At 40.3% G+C, this 17905-nt stretch overlaps 2 protein-coding genes across 9 annotated transcripts in view; one reads left to right on the top strand and one right to left on the bottom strand.

Moving 5' to 3' along the window:
• Positions 1 to 17905, bottom strand: part of fam131ab (family with sequence similarity 131 member Ab) — a 335743-nt gene that overhangs the window by 236083 nt on the left and 81755 nt on the right. The gene's annotated exons all lie outside the window — the stretch shown is intronic.
• The window catches only part of clcn2b (chloride channel, voltage-sensitive 2b), an 87406-nt gene that overhangs the window by 34434 nt on the left and 35067 nt on the right, over positions 1 to 17905 (top strand). For all 4 annotated transcript variants that reach the window (XM_079886520.1, XM_079886518.1, XM_079886519.1 and 1 more), the window contains 9 exons: positions 5325 to 5456; positions 7822 to 7950; positions 8032 to 8165; positions 8317 to 8394; positions 10939 to 11017; positions 11569 to 11694; positions 12387 to 12471; positions 14732 to 14833; positions 16874 to 16958. In XM_079886520.1, the coding sequence (XP_079742646.1) occupies positions 5325 to 5456; positions 7822 to 7950; positions 8032 to 8165; positions 8317 to 8394; positions 10939 to 11017; positions 11569 to 11694; positions 12387 to 12471; positions 14732 to 14833; positions 16874 to 16958 (950 nt within the window). The remainder of the gene's footprint in view (positions 1 to 5324; positions 5457 to 7821; positions 7951 to 8031; positions 8166 to 8316; positions 8395 to 10938; positions 11018 to 11568; positions 11695 to 12386; positions 12472 to 14731; positions 14834 to 16873; positions 16959 to 17905) is intronic.

The following is a 17905-nucleotide window of genomic DNA, read 5'->3' as shown; positions in this document are numbered from 1 at the left end:
AGTGTGAGTGAGTGTGTGAGTGTGTGAGTGAGCGAGCGAGTGAGCGAGCGAGTGAGTGTGCGAGTGAGCGTGCGAGCGAGTGTGCGAGCGAGTGTGCAAGCGAGTGAGCGAGTGTGAGTGAGTGTGTGAGTGTGTGAGTGAGCGAGCGAGTGAGCGAGCGAGTGAGTGTGCGAGTGAGCGTGCGAGTGTGAGAGCGAGTGTGAGAGTGAGCGAGTGAGTGAGCGAGAGTGCGAGCGAGTGTGAGTGTGAGAGTGAGAGTGAGTGTGAGTGTGAGTGTGAGAGTGAGAGTGAGAGTGAGAGTGAGTGTGAGTGTGAGTGTGATAGTGAGAGTGAGTGTGAGTGTGAGTGTGAGAGTGAGTGTGAGAGTGAGAGTGAGAGTGAGAGCGAGTGTGAGAGTGAGTGTGAGAGCGAGTGTGAGAGCGAGTGTGCGAGCGAGTGTGCGAGCGAGTGTGCGAGCGAGTGTGCGAGCGAGAGTGAGAGCGAGAGTGAGAGCGAGAGTGAGAGCGAGAGTGAGAGCGAGTGTGAGTGTGAGTGTGAGTGTGAGTGTGAGTGTGAGAGTGAGTGTGAGAGTGAGAGTGAGAGTGAGAGTGAGAGTGAGAGCGAGAGCGAGAGTGAGAGCGAGTGTGAGAGTGAGCGTGAGAGTGAGCGTGAGAGTGAGCGTGAGAGTGAGCGTGAGAGTGAGAGTGAGTGTGAGAGTGAGCGTCAGAGTGAGCGTGAGAGTGAGAGTGAGCGTGAGAGTGAGCGTGAGAGTGAGAGTGAGTGTGAGAGTGAGCGTGAGAGTGAGCGTGAGAGTGAGAGTGAGCGTGAGAGTGAGCGTGAGAGTGAGCGTGAGAGTGAGAGTGAGCGTGAGAGTGAGCGTGAGAGTGAGCGTGAGAGTGAGAGTGAGCGTGAGAGTGAGAGTGAGCGTGAGAGTGAGCGTGAGAGTGAGCGTGAGAGTGAGCGTGAGAGTGAGCGTGAGAGTGAGAGTGAGTGTGAGAGTGAGTGTGAGAGTGAGTGTGAGAGTGAGTGTGAGAGTGAGTGTGAGAGTGAGTGTGAGAGTGAGTGTGAGAGTGAGTGTGAGAGTGAGTGTGAGAGTGAGTGTGAGAGTGAGTGTGAGAGTGAGTGTGAGAGTGAGTGTGAGAGTGAGTGTGAGAGTGAGAGTGAGAGTGAGAGTGAGTGTGAGTGTGAGAGTGAGCGAGCGAGCGAGAGTGAGAGTGTGAGCGAGAGTGTGCGAGCGAGTGAGTGAGCGAGTGAGTGAGCGAGAGTGTGAGAGCGAGTGTGAGAGCGAGTGTGAGAGCGAGCGTGAGAGCGAGCGTGAGAGCGAGCGTGAGAGCGAGCGTGAGAGTGAGCGAGCGAGTGAGCGAGCGAGTGTGAGTGAGTGAGTGTGCGAGCGAGTGAGTGTGCGAGCGAGTGAGTGTGCGAGCGAGTGAGTGTGCGAGAGTGTGCGAGCGAGTGAGTGAGCGAGAGTGAGCGTGAGAGTGAGAGTGAGCGTGAGAGTGAGCGTGAGAGTGAGCGTGAGAGTGAGCGTGAGAGTGAGCGTGAGAGTGAGCGTGAGAGTGAGCGTGAGAGTGAGCGTGAGAGTGAGCGTGAGAGTGAGCGTGAGAGTGAGCGTGAGAGTGAGCGTGAGAGTGAGTGTGAGAGTGAGAGTGAGAGTGAGAGTGAGAGTGAGAGTGAGTGTGAGAGTGAGCGAGCGAGCGAGAGTGAGAGTGTGAGCGAGAGTGTGCGAGCGAGTGAGTGAGCGAGTGAGTGAGCGAGAGTGTGAGAGCGAGTGTGAGAGCGAGTGTGAGAGCGAGCGTGAGAGCGAGCGTGAGAGCGAGCGTGAGAGCGAGCGTGAGAGCGAGCGTGAGAGTGAGCGTGAGAGCGAGTGAGCGAGCGAGTGTGAGTGTGCGAGCGAGTGTGAGTGTGCGAGCGAGTGAGTGTGCGAGCGAGTGAGTGTGCGAGCGAGTGAGTGTGCGAGAGTGTGCGAGCGAGTGAGTGAGCGAGAGTGTGCAAGCGAGTGTGAGAGTGAGTGTGAGAGTGAGAGTGAGAGTGAGTGTGAGAGTGAGTGTGAGAGTGAGTGTGAGAGTGAGTGTGAGAGTGAGTGTGAGAGTGAGTGTGAGAGTGAGTGTGAGAGTGAGTGTGAGAGTGAGTGTGAGAGTGAGTGAGCGAGAGAGTGAGCGAGTGTGCGAGTGTGCGAGTGAGTGAGCGAGTGTGTGAGTGAGCGAGTGTGCGAGTGAGCGAGAGTGAGTGAGCAAGTGAGAGAGTGAGTGAGCGAGAGTGTGCGAGCATGTGAGCAAGTGTGCGAGTGAGCAAGTGTGTGAGTGTGTGAGTGAGTGTGTGAGTGAGTGTGAGTGAGTGTGTGAGCAAGTGTGTGTTCATGTTAGTGAGTGAGTGTGCGAGTGTGTGTTCATGTGAGTGAGTGAGTGAGTGAGTGAGTGAGTGAGTGAGTGTGTGTGTGTGTTCATCTCATACTTTCATGTCTCATTTCTGTCTGAAGTTGGTGTCTGCATTTCAAAGCGAACCCGAGACGTCTGGAGACGTGATTATAAGAGCATTATGTGTGTTTGAGACGCGTCCACATCGTCACTCCCACACGCCGCCGTCTCAAACATGTTCACATTCACTGCTTCTCGTCCATCATTTGGTGAGTCATCATTGGCTCTTATCGAGGTTGCCGTGGATACTAACAGCATCCGTGTGTTTAACTGTAAATGCGGAGGGTGACAGAGATGCTTTCCCAGACCTGTTGTTTATGAGAATAAAGAAATAATGTTTCCAAAATGAATGTTATTGAGTTTAATGGACCGCGTTCCTGCAGTTGCTCTCAAGAACGTACACACCGACTTGATTTTTATTATTTCACTGCCAAATAATAATAAACATTTATTTATATAGCACTTTTCATACATGGAATGCAACGCAAAATGTAACCATATTATCGCCCAGCTCTCTATATAAAGTGCAGAGTTAAAGTACAGCTGTATATGCAACTTTATCTGCATACATAAAGTATGCATAAAATTATTTATATATATATATATATATATATATATATATATATATATATATATATATATATATATATATATATATAGCTAATATCAACGGCTTGATTGTATATATCATCACAAAATGTAACTATACTATTGCACAGCTCTTTATTTAAAGTCCCCCTGTAGTCAATCATTTTATCACTTAAAACTCATCTTTGATCACCAAAAATACATATTTAAACGTTTTTTCCTGGAAAAAAAATGTATTCATGCCTTAAAATATCTTGAATGTAACTCGACACCCTCATTAAGTATTTGTGGTTCTATGAATATGCAAATGAGCCCCGCCTCCACTCCCTCCCTCAGCTCAGAGATCCACTGGTTGACGATCACACGTTGATCTGGTTACAAGGTAGTTTGTGACGTCAGAAACACCAGCGATTTCAAAGCGTGTTTTTGAGACTGTCTTTGGTTCACTGCAGTTTTAAGGAGGAAATACTCAGCAATGCTGTCGACTTATGAATTTACACACGGTTTGTCTTAAAGCACATTAAAAACACCACATAGACATATAAACAACATTAAAAGCTTGATTTACACCACAGGGGGACTTTTAAAGTTTTCCTGCATATTGCATACATTCAGTACACTCACATAAAGCGATATATTCATTGGCGCAAGTTAATTTAATGAGATTCATAATGAGAATTGTGGTTTTCACAGCCCTTTAGTTTGGCGAAATTACTCAAACCAGTCATCTAACAATGCATTAACATTGTGTGCTTGTTTGAGTTGTGAGTCATTGTTTTGATTAGATGTTTTACAGCCGAAAAGAGCATTGTGGGTAGTTTAGTGTAAACACTGATGGAAGGATAACATTTAAGCCCCTGTTTCTGTTTTGTTCGATTGGATCACAAGTAGACGAGGCTAAATACAGGTGTAACGGGTCTAAAAGGTTTAAAGCTTGTCCACTTTCCACAGGAAGTCGAAAACACATTCGACCGGATGTTTGGTAGTGTAAACGCTCATGTGATCGAATGTGTTCAAACAGCCACTGAACACCGTCTTCTCTCCGTCTACTGAACTAACGCGTGAGCATTATGGGAAGAGCTCGAGTCAGACGGGGTTTAAACTGTCGACTGGAGACACAAGTTTGGTTTGAAGAGGAAGAACGTATCAATCTCAATGTTCTCTCATCACTCCTGATGTCTAACACACACTCACAGCGTTCGGCTGATCTCGTGTGTGTCAGAGCAGAAACTAAAGCTGATGTTCTCAGTGTGTTTCTCTGTCGTCTCCGGTCGTGTTCATATGTAAATTCAAGAGCTTATTTCATCCATTAGATCGAAAGATCTGAAAAATAGACCCTCCCCTCAAAGAAATCAGGACAGAAGTGTGTGAAAGTGGACAAAAGAGACTGGGAATGGGAATGTGTCTCTCTCCTCTACTTGTGATCCGATCGACCAAAACTCATCTTAATATTGATGTAAAGAGGGCCTGAGTTACCATAATGAAAGGCCATCTAGGGAAAGTTGTTTCTCTTAGTAGAAAAATATTAAATATTGTATAAATAATAATACAAATAAAAAAGAAAAAAGAAATAGTGGCAGAAAAGTGTAATCAAAGCATTTGAATGATTGACTTTAGCTTGATTCTTTTTTTTTTTGAGGTGTTCATATGTTTCCATCTAAAGTTTGGAATTTAACTTATGCGCAAAATTAGAATATGGCATAAAACATTTGCGAATTAAGCAGAGTTTCCATCCCAGGTGTTCAAGAGAACAAAATCATCACTTCCTGGGAAATTGGCGCAAAATATCAGAAATAAAAATGGAAGCTGCTGCAAACGGGGAACGAAACTCGTTCAGATGCTGGAGTTCGGGAACGCAGTCGTGTGAGACGCTTCTGGAGGGAATTAAACCAAATCATTCTGATCACACACTTTGACTCCAGCGTTTCAGAAACACCAAACCAACATTTGAGATGCTGCGATGCTATTGGTCCACTGGTTACTCCAGTTATCCAATCACATCCTCTGTTGAGGCAAAGTCACATGAGTTTCTTGCTGCGCACAGAAGGATTTATTCGGTAAATGTTTTTCCATCATAGTTTATGCACAAGTCTTCTTATCGGATAATAAAGCATCCGTCTCAGTTGAGTGCATGTTTTCGCATTCATGCACATCTTGGCTTTTCCATCCATCGTTTTTTTAGTGCAATATCCCAAAATTCGCATAATTGTAAGTGGATGGAATCATAGCTGTTGACACCTTGCTCTGCTTGGGGAATTGTGGGTAGTGCAGTTAGTTCTTGTTTCTGGAGTTTTCCGGGTGTGCACTGATGCATTGTGGGTAATGTAGTGTTTCCCTGTGGAGTCTGTGCAGTGCACTGCCAGCGGTTCTTCATGTTGCGGGTCGGCGAGGACTGGATCTTCCTCATCTTGCTGGGACTCGTCATGGCGCTGGTCAGCTTTGTTATGGATTTCTGCATCGCCCTCTTATTACAAGGTGAGTGTGTGTGTGTGTGTGTGTGTGTGTGTGTGTGTGTGTGTGTGTGTGTGTGTGTGTGAAGATGTCAGGAATTGCCACATAATATTAGGCTGTGTCTGTTTTTTTCAGTTGCTATGTAATTGTTTTAGTGAACACTGATAGAGCCACTAATAGCGGACAGTCTGAACATTAACAACAGCAGTTTTGGAGTCTCTAACTCAATCCCTCTTGCAACACCAACTAACCAAATTTGCACTCATGTTTATGTTAATAACTTTTGAACCGTGAGGGCTAGAAACAAAATAATTTCTTGACTTGAAGATACCCGCACAGTTTCGGCACAGTGCCACCTATTGGGCAGGAAATATTAAAAATGGCTATTTTTTGGCCAAAATGTTCAGAAGACTCTTTAAATTTGATGTGGCATGCCGAGTCGAACAATACCCAATTTTTTGCCATTTTGGGCGTCTTTTTGCGTATTTTTGTCATGAAATGCTATAGGGATCTCCCAGTCACGTGACCCCTAGCCGCCTGTCAGCCATTTTGACGGAATACATCCGTCAGCTACTCAGTGGCAATGGATCTATTATTAGGGGTGGGTAATATATTAGGGAGTATATTACTATAATATAATTATTAGTATAATTATTTTATAATTAGCCTAAATATTGCAATACTTTGCGCTACAGTATTGATATAATTGCGTGCGCAAAATATCTCAATACTGAACAGAATCGATTTTTCCCCCACTACTATCTATTATTAGCGCAGCTGCCGTCAGCTAACTCTTCACGTCATGTCATCGCACTTATTAGCATCACAAAAAGATATATATACAAGTATATATACAAGAGGAAGATAAAGGAATTGGGAATCATAGATCCATATGAAGCACCACAAGTTCTTTTTACATGCATTTAATGTGTAGAAAAACTTCCTGACATTGAGTTCGGTGACATTTACAGCTACCGGCTTATTCACTTCCCATCACGCTACACCGTTCATTAAAAGCATACAAAAGCTTAGCAGGTTATCGGTTGTCATGGACATGTTACAAAAACTAAATAGACGTAAAAAGTCAAGTAACCTTGTATAATTTCATCTAAACTTCATTGTATATTTTACATGCACTTTTATAATTTGTTTACATTTTACTTCTTGTACCTTATATCACAAACAGTTGGAAGCCAAACACCACCATCAGCGTTTGCCTGTTTATTGCCGCCAACCACTTGTTTCTCCGTTTTGTTTATTTTGGGATACGGTATAAAGATATTCCTTTTGTATGATCACGTATCTGATCGCATCCAACTGCACAGCATCGCTCGGGCATGATAGGAATATTTCGCGACGAGCTGTAGTATCACTGTAGTTTATATACTGTCTATGAGTATCACCGGCGGTTTAGCATTTTCTATTCCGTCAAGATGGCTGCTCCAAATGGCGTGACGTCACGCGGGATGTCCCTATATTATATGAATGCATTGGCGTATACAGTCATGAAACTCGGTATCAATGATCTGAAGGTACTTGAAAAGTTTGAGGCAGTGTGGTCAAAAATTATAATACAATTTTAATTGCTTTTGATTAGTTTAGCCGGTTGTCTTGATAGATCCCTTGGATCATGCCGAGAACATTAATACCAAATATGCCATGTATGGCCAAACTTCCTGACTGCCATTTTGATTAAATTGAAATCCTACTTTTTCAAACTCCTCTTAGACTGTTGGTTCGATTTTCACCAGATTCGACTCGACTCTGGATCTGACTCTGACTATGCTGGCAAAAAGTTATGTATTTCATGTCAAAAGACAAAACCGCATTAACGAATTTGATGGCATGATGCCAAACTGCATCTGAGGCCGTATCTCTGCAAGGCCTTGGCAAATTGACACCAAACTTGGTGTGTGTAATTGTCACCCAACACTGACCACACCAAATCAGTTTGCTGTTAGCGCCACCTATTGGTCCAAAGTAATGCGCAAACTTGTTACATTGAAAGTTATTGTCTTTATGGGTTTTCAACCATTCTGCTTAAAATCATCTCCAAATGCCTTTTACTTTCACAGTTGGTCTGATGCTCACTGCTGATGTTTGCCCATCATTTTGTCCCTTAATTGCTTTCTTGTTTTAAGCACAAACTCACTTAATTTTAATTACTTTTTTCAGAAAACAAAAATGTGTATCTTACGTCATTTTGCTTCTCAAGTAAATGAACCTTGATTTAAGAATGTTTTCAATGGAAAACAACAAGACAAAGTGACTAAACAAGAAGTTTAGACTTTTGCAGTGTAGATACTTTGTCATTTATCTAATTGAAAGTTTACTGTACACACACGTACAGTACCCTGTAAGTTTTACTTGTGTGTTCTGCTTTCTACAGCTCAGAAGTGGATGTACGGTGGTCTGGACAGTAACGTCATCCTGCAGTATTTGGCTTGGGTCACGTATCCTGTGGTTCTCATCAGTTTCTCTGCAGGCTTCACACACATAGTAGCACCTCAGGCCGCCGGTGAGACACACTTACATTCACACACTCATAAGAGGATTCTGTTCTTCTTCTTCATAATTCAGCGTTTTGTTTCTCAATCAGGGTCTGGTATTCCTGAAATGAAGACGATTCTCAGAGGAGTGGTGCTGAAGGAGTATCTCACGTTGAAAACGTTTGTGGCTAAAGTGGTTGGACTGACCTGTGCCCTGGGCAGTGGTTTGCCTCTGGGAAAGGAGGTGAGCATACACAGATTCAGACACAGAGAATGTGTTTTTAGCTTGAGGTCTAATGTACCTGCCCTCAGTGTGGGTGTAGCGTCTTTAAAGTGTTCCTGCTTTGTTTTACATTCGTCACAAGCCTTATGTGTGTGTGTTTTCTATCCTGTAGGGTCCGTTTGTGCACATTGCCAGTTTGTGTGCTGCTCTTCTCTGCAAATTCATGTCTTTCTTTGGTGGAATTTATGAGGTAATTACAACAAAGTTTCATAGCCTCCAATTTTAAGCTCCTCTAATAGTACTAAATGCAGTACACATAAATGGGTGAAGATCTTGGGTCATATTTTGTACCAAAGTAAAGTAATGGTCCCACTTTTTTATTAGTGTTTAAAAATAAAAATAATAAAGGTTAGGTACAATGTACTTATTGAGCTGATGTTGTATTGCAGAACACTTGTGCTGCTATTGAGGTGGATTATGGGTAAGCAGGGCCTAAAACTAACTTTTTGCCACATCTGCCAGTGGCTGATGACTTAAGAAAATTTACCAGCCAGCCATAAATTATTATTTTTCCAGCCATGAAACTGTTTTTGCAAAAACAGGCAGTTATGACACCAGTGAAAATTCTGAATTCTCTATTCAAATCTCAATACCACAGCTAAAACTACTAGCCTAAATAATATAAATGTCAAATATTATTAAAGACAAGTAACAGTAGTTTTCAGGTAGACGTATTTAATAAAGTAATCAAATGTAAGATTAATCCTTATTAAAGTTGCAAAAGTTACTCAGTCAAGAGCAGTGAGTGATTTTCTTTGTTGCTTTATTAACATTAAAAACACAGACAGCTGCAGGAATATTAGGCAGCTGTCACTTTACGACCTAATGCACGGATCCAATATACTGTTACACGTGTTTTATTTCATAACTGTTTATGTTCACTTAAGCCATAACCGACTATGTTTACAAGGATGCTCGCTGAGATGGGGCATTTTTGGTATTTTTTTTTGTGAATTTGTCTGTTCAAGTGCAAGAAGAAATGAAAGAGAGCTCAATTCAGTATTTGCACGCTGTCTGAGACGCAGCTTTCTGGATGAACGCTTCGGATGTTTGTGCACACAAAACTTTCCACACAGCGTGCGAGTAATGAAAGTAGTTCCCTTTTTGCATCTTCTTGCGCTTGAATATTTACATTAGCGAGGCTTAAACTCTTGTGATGATCTTGTTGACACTGGCCTGTCAACTGTCCCGAACGTCTTTCACGTTTGTGTACGTCCATGTTCTCACAATATTGCATTGTTAGAATTACCGGCCAACTGGTGATTGACACGTTTCATATCCTTGCCAACTTTTTTTACTCCCATTTGGCGCTTGCTGAGTGTTAATTTTAGGCCCTGTGGGTAAGGTTAGGGACAGGTGTGGTGGTATGAGGAGGTTAAAGGGTGGGTTAAGGCGTAAGGAAAGGGACAACAGCTTTAAGTTACATGCAGGAATTTTTAAATAAGTACAATGCAAAAACGTGTATTTACACAATAAGTATGGATGTATCCACCAGGGTAAAATGTTCTAATTAGAAATGTTTCTCTACACTAAGATCAATACAACTATTAGAACAATTTATTTTTGCCATGCAACGCCTCAAAATGTTTCAGATAATTATTTAAAAAATTGCATTCAAAATTTGAATGCTGTCTTTTATTGTGAATAAATATGTAGAATAAATAAAAACATTGCAGTATAGGGTTTTTAACTGTAAATAAATCCAGCATTACAATAAAGAAAATCAAATGAAAAAACAAAAAATCAGAATAAAAACTTAATTGCAACTATTTTGGTGCAAGACTTTGACTAACAATGATTACATTTACATGCACCCTCATAATGCAATTATAATAAAATGTAGGCAATATTGTAATTAAACTTCACCTCATGTAAACACAATAGATAGATCAAATTTATTCAATTAACCTCATTAACCTCAACATGTGGCATATGCCGATTGAAATGGCCATAAACAGGCTTGTAAACACTTTAATGGCATCTGTTCCACTCTGACTACATCTATTTTGCATTTGACGTAAGTGGATTAAAACAGTGGCCAGTAACACAGCGACTGAGTTATTTGTGCTATACATAGGGGAATGTGAATAATGCCGGTAAAATAACCACAAATCTTAGTGAATAATCAGTTTCTAATTGGAAGATTTTGAACGGATGTTGAACAGATGCACAAAAGTCAAAATTATGTGTTGTTTGATTTATTTTTTTACCAGAAATATTTAATTTATGTGCAGTATTGTACATTGGGAAAAATGACAGTCCTTCTTACCTTGTCTGACCTTTAATATTTATTCCTGTGAAGAGTGTGTGTGTGTGTGTGTGTGTGTGTGTGTGTGTGTGTGTGTGTGTGTGTGTGTGTGTGTGTGTGTTATATGGATTCAATCTAAAATGTATGTATTTCTGCATTTCTCTTGATGAAGTTTTCCTTTTGTGAGGATAAAACTTACAGCGATATCATCTCTGAATAGATTTACCAAATACAGGTGTGTGTCTATGTGTGTGTATCTGTTTGTAGACAGTGTGATAGATTGTGAGGTTTTTTTTTAATTAGATTGTTTTACTGTGTTTGATTGTGTTGGTGTATTGAACGGTCCTGGATTGTGCTGGTGTGTATGTACTGCTGTTTTTGGGTTGTAGTGTGTGTGTGTGTGTGTGTTGAACAAAAGAGGTCAAATAGTCTGTTGTCGTATATGAAATGTTCTGTTGTGTGTGTGTGTGTGTGTGTGTTGAACAGAATGAGTCCCGAAACATCGAGATGCTTGCGGCTGCCTGTGCTGTCGGGGTCGGATGCTGCTTCGCTGCTCCTATTGGAGGTGAAAACTGTGGGGATTTGGGATCAAATATCCGAATGTGTCCCCAAAGAGAACAAAACCTTGTGTTAATGTACCCAGCATGTTTATGCAAAATTTAAGAAATTATTAATTGCCTTATTTTCAATGTTTCTCTAAACTAAGTTCAATACTGTCAAAACAATAAACAGCAATCAAAACAATTTAAAGGGGTCATGGCAGATTATTTTTATTATTTCAATATTACTTATGTTAATTAAGTTGTTTGCACAAAATTTTTTAAAAATAAATATGAGGTCAAAACAAACTTCATTTTGACCATCTGTCTGTCAGATCTGTTAAGGCACGGCTCCTTTGGCTCAATTTTTAAGACAAATGTTGGAGGAAATTAAAGTATTCTGGGAAATGTTCTTAATGTACATTACATACTGGAAATTTTTTTTGAATTGTATTTTAACTGCATTTTAACTTTAAAATTTTGAGTATTTACTGGTAATTTGAAGGTATTTGTTTTTAGAAAATGTCTAAATTTAATCAAGACAATAACTCTATATATGTGTGTGTGTGTGTCTCAGGTGTATTATTCAGCATTGAGGTCACCTCCACGTTTTTCGCCGTACGAAACTACTGGCGTGGATTCTTTGCTGCCACGTTTAGTGCCTTTATCTTCAGAGTTCTGGCAGTGTGGAACAGAGATGAAGGTGTGTGTTTGTGTGTGTGTGTTTTAAAGTGCCCCTGTTATGCTATTTAAAAGATTGCTAGTTTTGTTTTGATTTCTCCTACAATAAGTTTACATGTATCCAAGGTCAAAAACACTTGAATTTTCTCATAATATCCATTTCAGCATGAGCTCTTTTCTCACAGTGTCTGAAACGCTTCGTTTGAAGATTCAGTCTCTCTAAACCCCGCCTCTCTGAGAGCTGCTCTGCTCTGATTGGTCAGAAAGCAAACGCTCATTATCATGTCTGAATCTCAGCTCTTGACACACAGTGATATGAACAGTGACGATGGCGTGGGTTTTACCGTATCAATCTCACTGACGCTGTTCAGCCAATCAAGACCACAGGCTGGCATTAATGCTTATTAGTCACACACCTACGTATCTTCAGCTGGAAGTGAGACTGAATTACTGACGACTCGTTTCAGGAAGTTCAGAATCACTTCATTCTTTTAGGAGACAAAAACTCCATTAATCTGCACTTTGACCTTTGCAGATCTTTTACATTCACATATGGCTCTATTACACACTACTGTACATTAAAGGTCATATCCCAAAAAGCATAACAGGGGCATTTTAATGTACTGTATATTTTGAGTGTTAAAGTAATCATCTCTCTCTCTCTCTCTCTCTCTCTCTCTCCTCTCTCTCTCTCTCTCTCTCTCTCTCTCTCAGAGACGATCACGGCGCTCTTCAAAACTCGGTTCAGGCTGGACTTCCCCTTTGACCTCCAAGAGCTTCCAGCCTTTGCTGTGATCGGGTCAGTTCCGCCTCTTGTTTTGTTCTTCTTGTGTCTTTGCATTTGTTGTGTACCAACTCTTAACAGTGCAAAAATCATTTTCTTAGTATATCTGCCCTTAAAAACAATAACAAATAAATTTTACCAGGCAAACTAAGTTAAACTTAGTTAATAAAAGTTAAACTTTTTACAAATAAGAGGACATCATACTATAAGAATATCCTGTTCAGAAGGTTCAGAACTCAAAACTTCCTTGTTAGTCCAAAAACAGCTTTTTTTGCTCAGAAAACGACTCGTTTTGAATTTTGTCACATTATTACATCATAGTGTGACGAAAGACCGCCTCTACAGAATCAGAGCGACGCCCACTTCTACAGTACATCATTACCTCTTTAGCCCCGCCCACAGATTCACGCATGTCATAGTAAATCCAAGAGCGTGCGACGCAAACACAGGATAAACCGTAGAGGATTACAAGACGTTTGCAGTGCAGAGTTGCAGAAACACACAGTGTTTGCATTGCCATCCTTGTGATCCTCACATTAAGAAAGTGTGATGAACTTTATTTTTAAAGACGCTCCAGTCAGATCACGTCACGGTTTGTTTGTTCGCTTCATTTTACTGCGGATTCATTTTTTAGTGCAGCAGATTAGTAAAAAAAATCGTTCACTTTGGAATAAAAGCATGAAATTTGGCACAGATACTCTTTAAGGGCCACTATTTTGGATAAAGGCGTTGGCCACTCAAAAATTTAATATGATCCAAGCATAAAATTTGATACAAATACTCTCTAAAGGACATGTTAATGGAAAAAGATGCTTGTCCCTCAAAAATTCAAGATGGCCGCCATTTTTAAAGATGGCCACCGTTCCTGTCAAATATGAATTATTTCAATTGTTCAAATGGTGATTCAAGCATAAAATTAGGCAGAAATACTCTTCAAGGAACACTCTTTTGGAAAAAGGTATTTGCCACTCAAAAATTCAGGATGGCGACCATTTTCAAGATGGCCACAATTTTTTATTCACATTTGCATTTGCACAGTTCTGTTTTCCTCAAAAACTAGGGTTGCGCGTTACTCGCCCCGCACCGTTTGTTACAGACCCCTGAGTGAAGTGTCAAATCGACCGGCTCATTAAGGAGAGGTGTGCTATGACTTTTCTAAGCGATCGGGTGTACGATGTTCGCACAGCGGACGAAAAAGCGGCCAAAAAAGTCCCATTGACTTAACATTGGGGAATTCTAAAAAATTGAAATCCCACCTGCCGTTTTCACACACAGGTGTGAAGTGCACCTCGTACTGAAGGCACTCGTTATTAAAGATTTTAAGAACTATATAAAAACTCCATAGTAACCATCTTATAAACACTTAAATATTTTTGTGACCTAAATATACAGAAATGGTGGCCATCTTGAAAATGGCCGCCATCTTGAATTTTTGAGTGGCACCCATCTTTTTCCATGATAATGTTCCTTGAAGAATATTTGTACCAAATTTCATGATAGCATCACCATTTGAAAAAAAAAAGTAAGGATTCAAGAAAAATGGCGGCCATCTTGAAAAATGGTTGCCATCTTGAATTTTTGAGGGACAAGTGCTGTTTTCCAAAAAAACATTCAGAAGAGAGTATTTTCACAAAATGTTATGCCTACATCACTGTTTGAACGATTGACATAATGAGAATTAGACAGAAATAGCGGCCATCTTGAAAAAATGGCCGCCATGTTGAATTTTTGGGTGGCCAACGCCTTTTTCCCAAAAAGTGACCCTTAGAGAGTATCTGTGCCAAATTTCATGCTTTTATACCAATTTGAACGATTCTCTTGAAATATGCCATTAATCTGCTGCACTATTTTAAACCAGACTGAAAATAAAAGATTTAATTGGATGTCTCTGTGATTGACTTTTTGGTGTCTTTCCTTAATCATTTGAAATGTCCTAGCATAGTATCTCTGTTTATTATGATGCCCAGTACCGAACTTAAATGCTTTCATTCATGTAAATATGTTTGGTAACACTTTACAATAAGGTTTAATTTGTTAACCTTGTTTCAGTAAGCAGTATTGAAGTAATTCTTCAAGTAAACAGTAATATTATAAAGCGTGGAGAAATGTCTCCTGCTGATTGTTCAAGCACATCTGTTTTAGACACTTTGTACCCAACAGATATTTCATGAAAGCACAATCTTCTAATGAACTGTATTATGAATCATGAGCATGTTTATGCCATTAATAATGAATATGGATGATGTCACTCATAATTCTCTCTCTCTCTCTGCAGAATTGCCAGTGGGTTTGGCGGTGCCTTATTTGTGTATTTGAACAGGCTAATTGTTCAGTTTATGCGAAAACAGAAAACTATTAACAAGTTCCTCATGAAGAAGTGAGTGTTCCCTGTGTTTCTACTTGTGTCTCTATAATTGTGAGGGCCGAATATCTGAAAATATACATCCTGGGATGCTTTTTAACTGATAGTGTAGTTAAACCTCTTACTGGCGTTATTTTCATACTAGTTATAAAATATCTGAAAAAAATATATATCTTGAAGTGCTCCTATTATGCTTTTTTGGATGTGAACTTGAGCTGTCTGTGACTGTAAAAGGTCTGCAAAGTTTCAAAGGTCAAAGTGCAGATAAATAGCCGCGTTTCCACTGTCAGGGCTTTAAACGGGCCGTGCCGGGCTAATAGCACCGGGCCTGCGTTTCCACTGTCGGGCCAGAAGCTCCACAGTGCTTCACTAAAACACGCCCGTAACACGCCTCTCTGGAACAACGTCACACTAACCCATCATTTCACCAATAAAATGGAAGTTTTATCAGAAAACTAATCAGAAATCACTGGAAACAGCGTTGAAAACAAACATGATAAAAGCGGCCGTTTGCTGGCATTTTTGTTGTTTACTTGAATATTTAAAACCCAAGCAACGATGTTTTACCTCAGGTTTACAATAAAACGTGATACATTGATCATAATGAATTAATTTATGTCAAAACTGCACATTAGTCACTCACACACATAAATTACCGTTAGGTCTATTTCACAAAAGAAAGAGGACACACTTACTTATTAAGTCGCGTCTGTTTCTGTTTATCTGGTAGTTACAGGACATATTTACATCACATTTAGAAAGAATGATAATTTCTACAAATATATGCCATACGACCTGATGAGCTTTAGCACTCTCTCGACTCCCATACAGATATTTTCAGTCAGAGAAACAGAGGAAGCTCCCAAAAAAAAGTTGCTTTATTTTATGATAGTCCGGTATAAAGAGACGAGACGTAGGCTACTGACAGATAAAATAAAAACATGATAGCCTTTATGATTGGTCTGATTTCTTCAAGCGTTCACTGTTTTTTTACTATGCGTATCTTCAAGCGTTTACTATGTTTACTATGGTAATGTTAGCGCGCATAGTCTTTTGCATCACAAACAGAAGACATTCAAACATGAACGCGAGTTAAATTATTTTAAAAGTCTTTAATGCTGACAGAATCATCCGGCGCTGCCGTCTCCAGACTCAGGTGAACTCCGCCTCTGTTCGTAACATTCCTCTAGCCCGAGCTGGCCCGCTTTGGCCCAAGGTATTCGACGGGCCAGAAATCCTGGCCGTTGGCCCCGAGTAAGCCCCGATAAAGCCCCGGAAGTGACAGTGGAAACGCGACTGGCCCTGGCACGCACTAGCACGGCCCGGCCCTGGCCCGACAGTGGAAACGCGGCTAATGGAGTTTTTGTCTCTAAAAGAAAGTGATTCTGAACTGAAACGAGTCGTCAGTAATTCAGTCTCACTTCCTGTTGCATACCGATGTAAGAATGTAACTAATTAGCATAATGCCAGCCTGTGGTTTTGATTGGCTGAACAGCGTCTCTTAGCTCCGCCCTCAAACACTGTAGTTTATCTGAGACTGGAAGAGTTTGGTTCGTGTTGTTCATGTGGAGAAGATGCTGTTTTCTGCTGACAAAGCAAATCCACTTTGATGAGATTGATACGGTAAAACCCACGCCATCGTCACTGTTCGTATCACTGTGTGTCAAGAGCTGAGATTCAGATATGATAATGAGCATTTGCTTTCTGACCAATCAGAGCAGAGCAGCTCTCAGAGAGGCGGGGTTTAGAGAGACTGAATCTTTGAATGAAGCGTTTCAGACACTGTGAGAAAAGAGCTGATGCTGAAATGGATATTATGAGAAAATTAAAGTGTTTTTGACCTTGGATACATGTAAACGTATTGTTTGAGACTCCATAGCATAATATGGGCACTTGTAAAAATCCCCAAAGCTTTCTGAAAGCAATCAAATTAGACTGCAGTTATTATATTACAATTATCTTAATTTCAGATCAGTGAAGGTGTATTAACAAATATAGGTCTATTCACAAGTATAATATCACGTGTGTGTGTGTGTGTGTGTGTGTTGTGTGCAGGCGTCTGTTGTATCCCGCGCTGGTCACGCTACTGATCTCAACACTCACTTTCCCGCCGGGCTTTGGGCAGTTCATGGCCGGACAGGTACACACACACACACACACACACACGCACACACACACACTCATAGACACACACACACACACACACACACACACACACACACTACACAACATGCGTTTGTTCCTCAGGCTGTTAAATCCATCCAGTTAATAATCTTAATGAGACAGTTGAGAGAAACATGAGGTGTTCATTAATCATTCTTAACGACACACACTCGATAAAATACAGAATAAGGCATCAACTCTCGCTCTTTATCACTCACACACTTATATAAAACAGAATTTGAATACAGAATGTGGCAATAAAATACACCATTAGCAGCGTATGACTGCACTCTCAAACAACACTTTACATAATCCATTTCTCAATCAGTTTTTCATCTTGTTTTATCGTACAATACCTGAACATCTCTAAAGGAAGTGGTTGCACTTTATAATAAGGTTTCATTTGTTAACATTGCGTTAACTAACAATGAACAATATATTCTTACAGCATTTATTAACCTTTATTAATGCTTATAAAAAAAAATGTCATGTTCATTTTAGTTCACAGTGCATTAATGTTAACAGATACAACTTTTCATCTGAAGATTAACAGTAATGAAGATTAATAAGTGCTGTAGAAGTTGTGTTCATGTGTTAACTAATGTTATTGTGAAGTGTTACCAAGGAGTTTTACTTAAAAAACAGAGATTTTGTATTTTAACTCCTTTGACCTTACGTGTTTACTTTCCCACTGAAGTTAAGTTTCAATATATTAACACATTAGCATGTGAATATTTCTTCTTTTTAGTAAGTGTTTTATTTTTAAATGATTTAATTAATTATAAGTTTTTCATCAACCCACAAACTCCATTTTGGGAACAGAATAGAATAGAATAGAATAGAATAGAACAGAACAGAATAGAATAGAATAGAATAGAATAGAATAGAATAGAATAGAATAGAACAGAATAGAATAGAATAGAA

The sequence above is a fragment of the Squalius cephalus genome, assembly GCF_949319135.1.
Source record: "Squalius cephalus genome assembly, chromosome: 11".
NCBI classification, from domain to species: domain Eukaryota; kingdom Metazoa; phylum Chordata; class Actinopteri; order Cypriniformes; family Leuciscidae; genus Squalius; species Squalius cephalus.
This window is presented reverse-complemented; position numbering and strand designations above follow the sequence as displayed.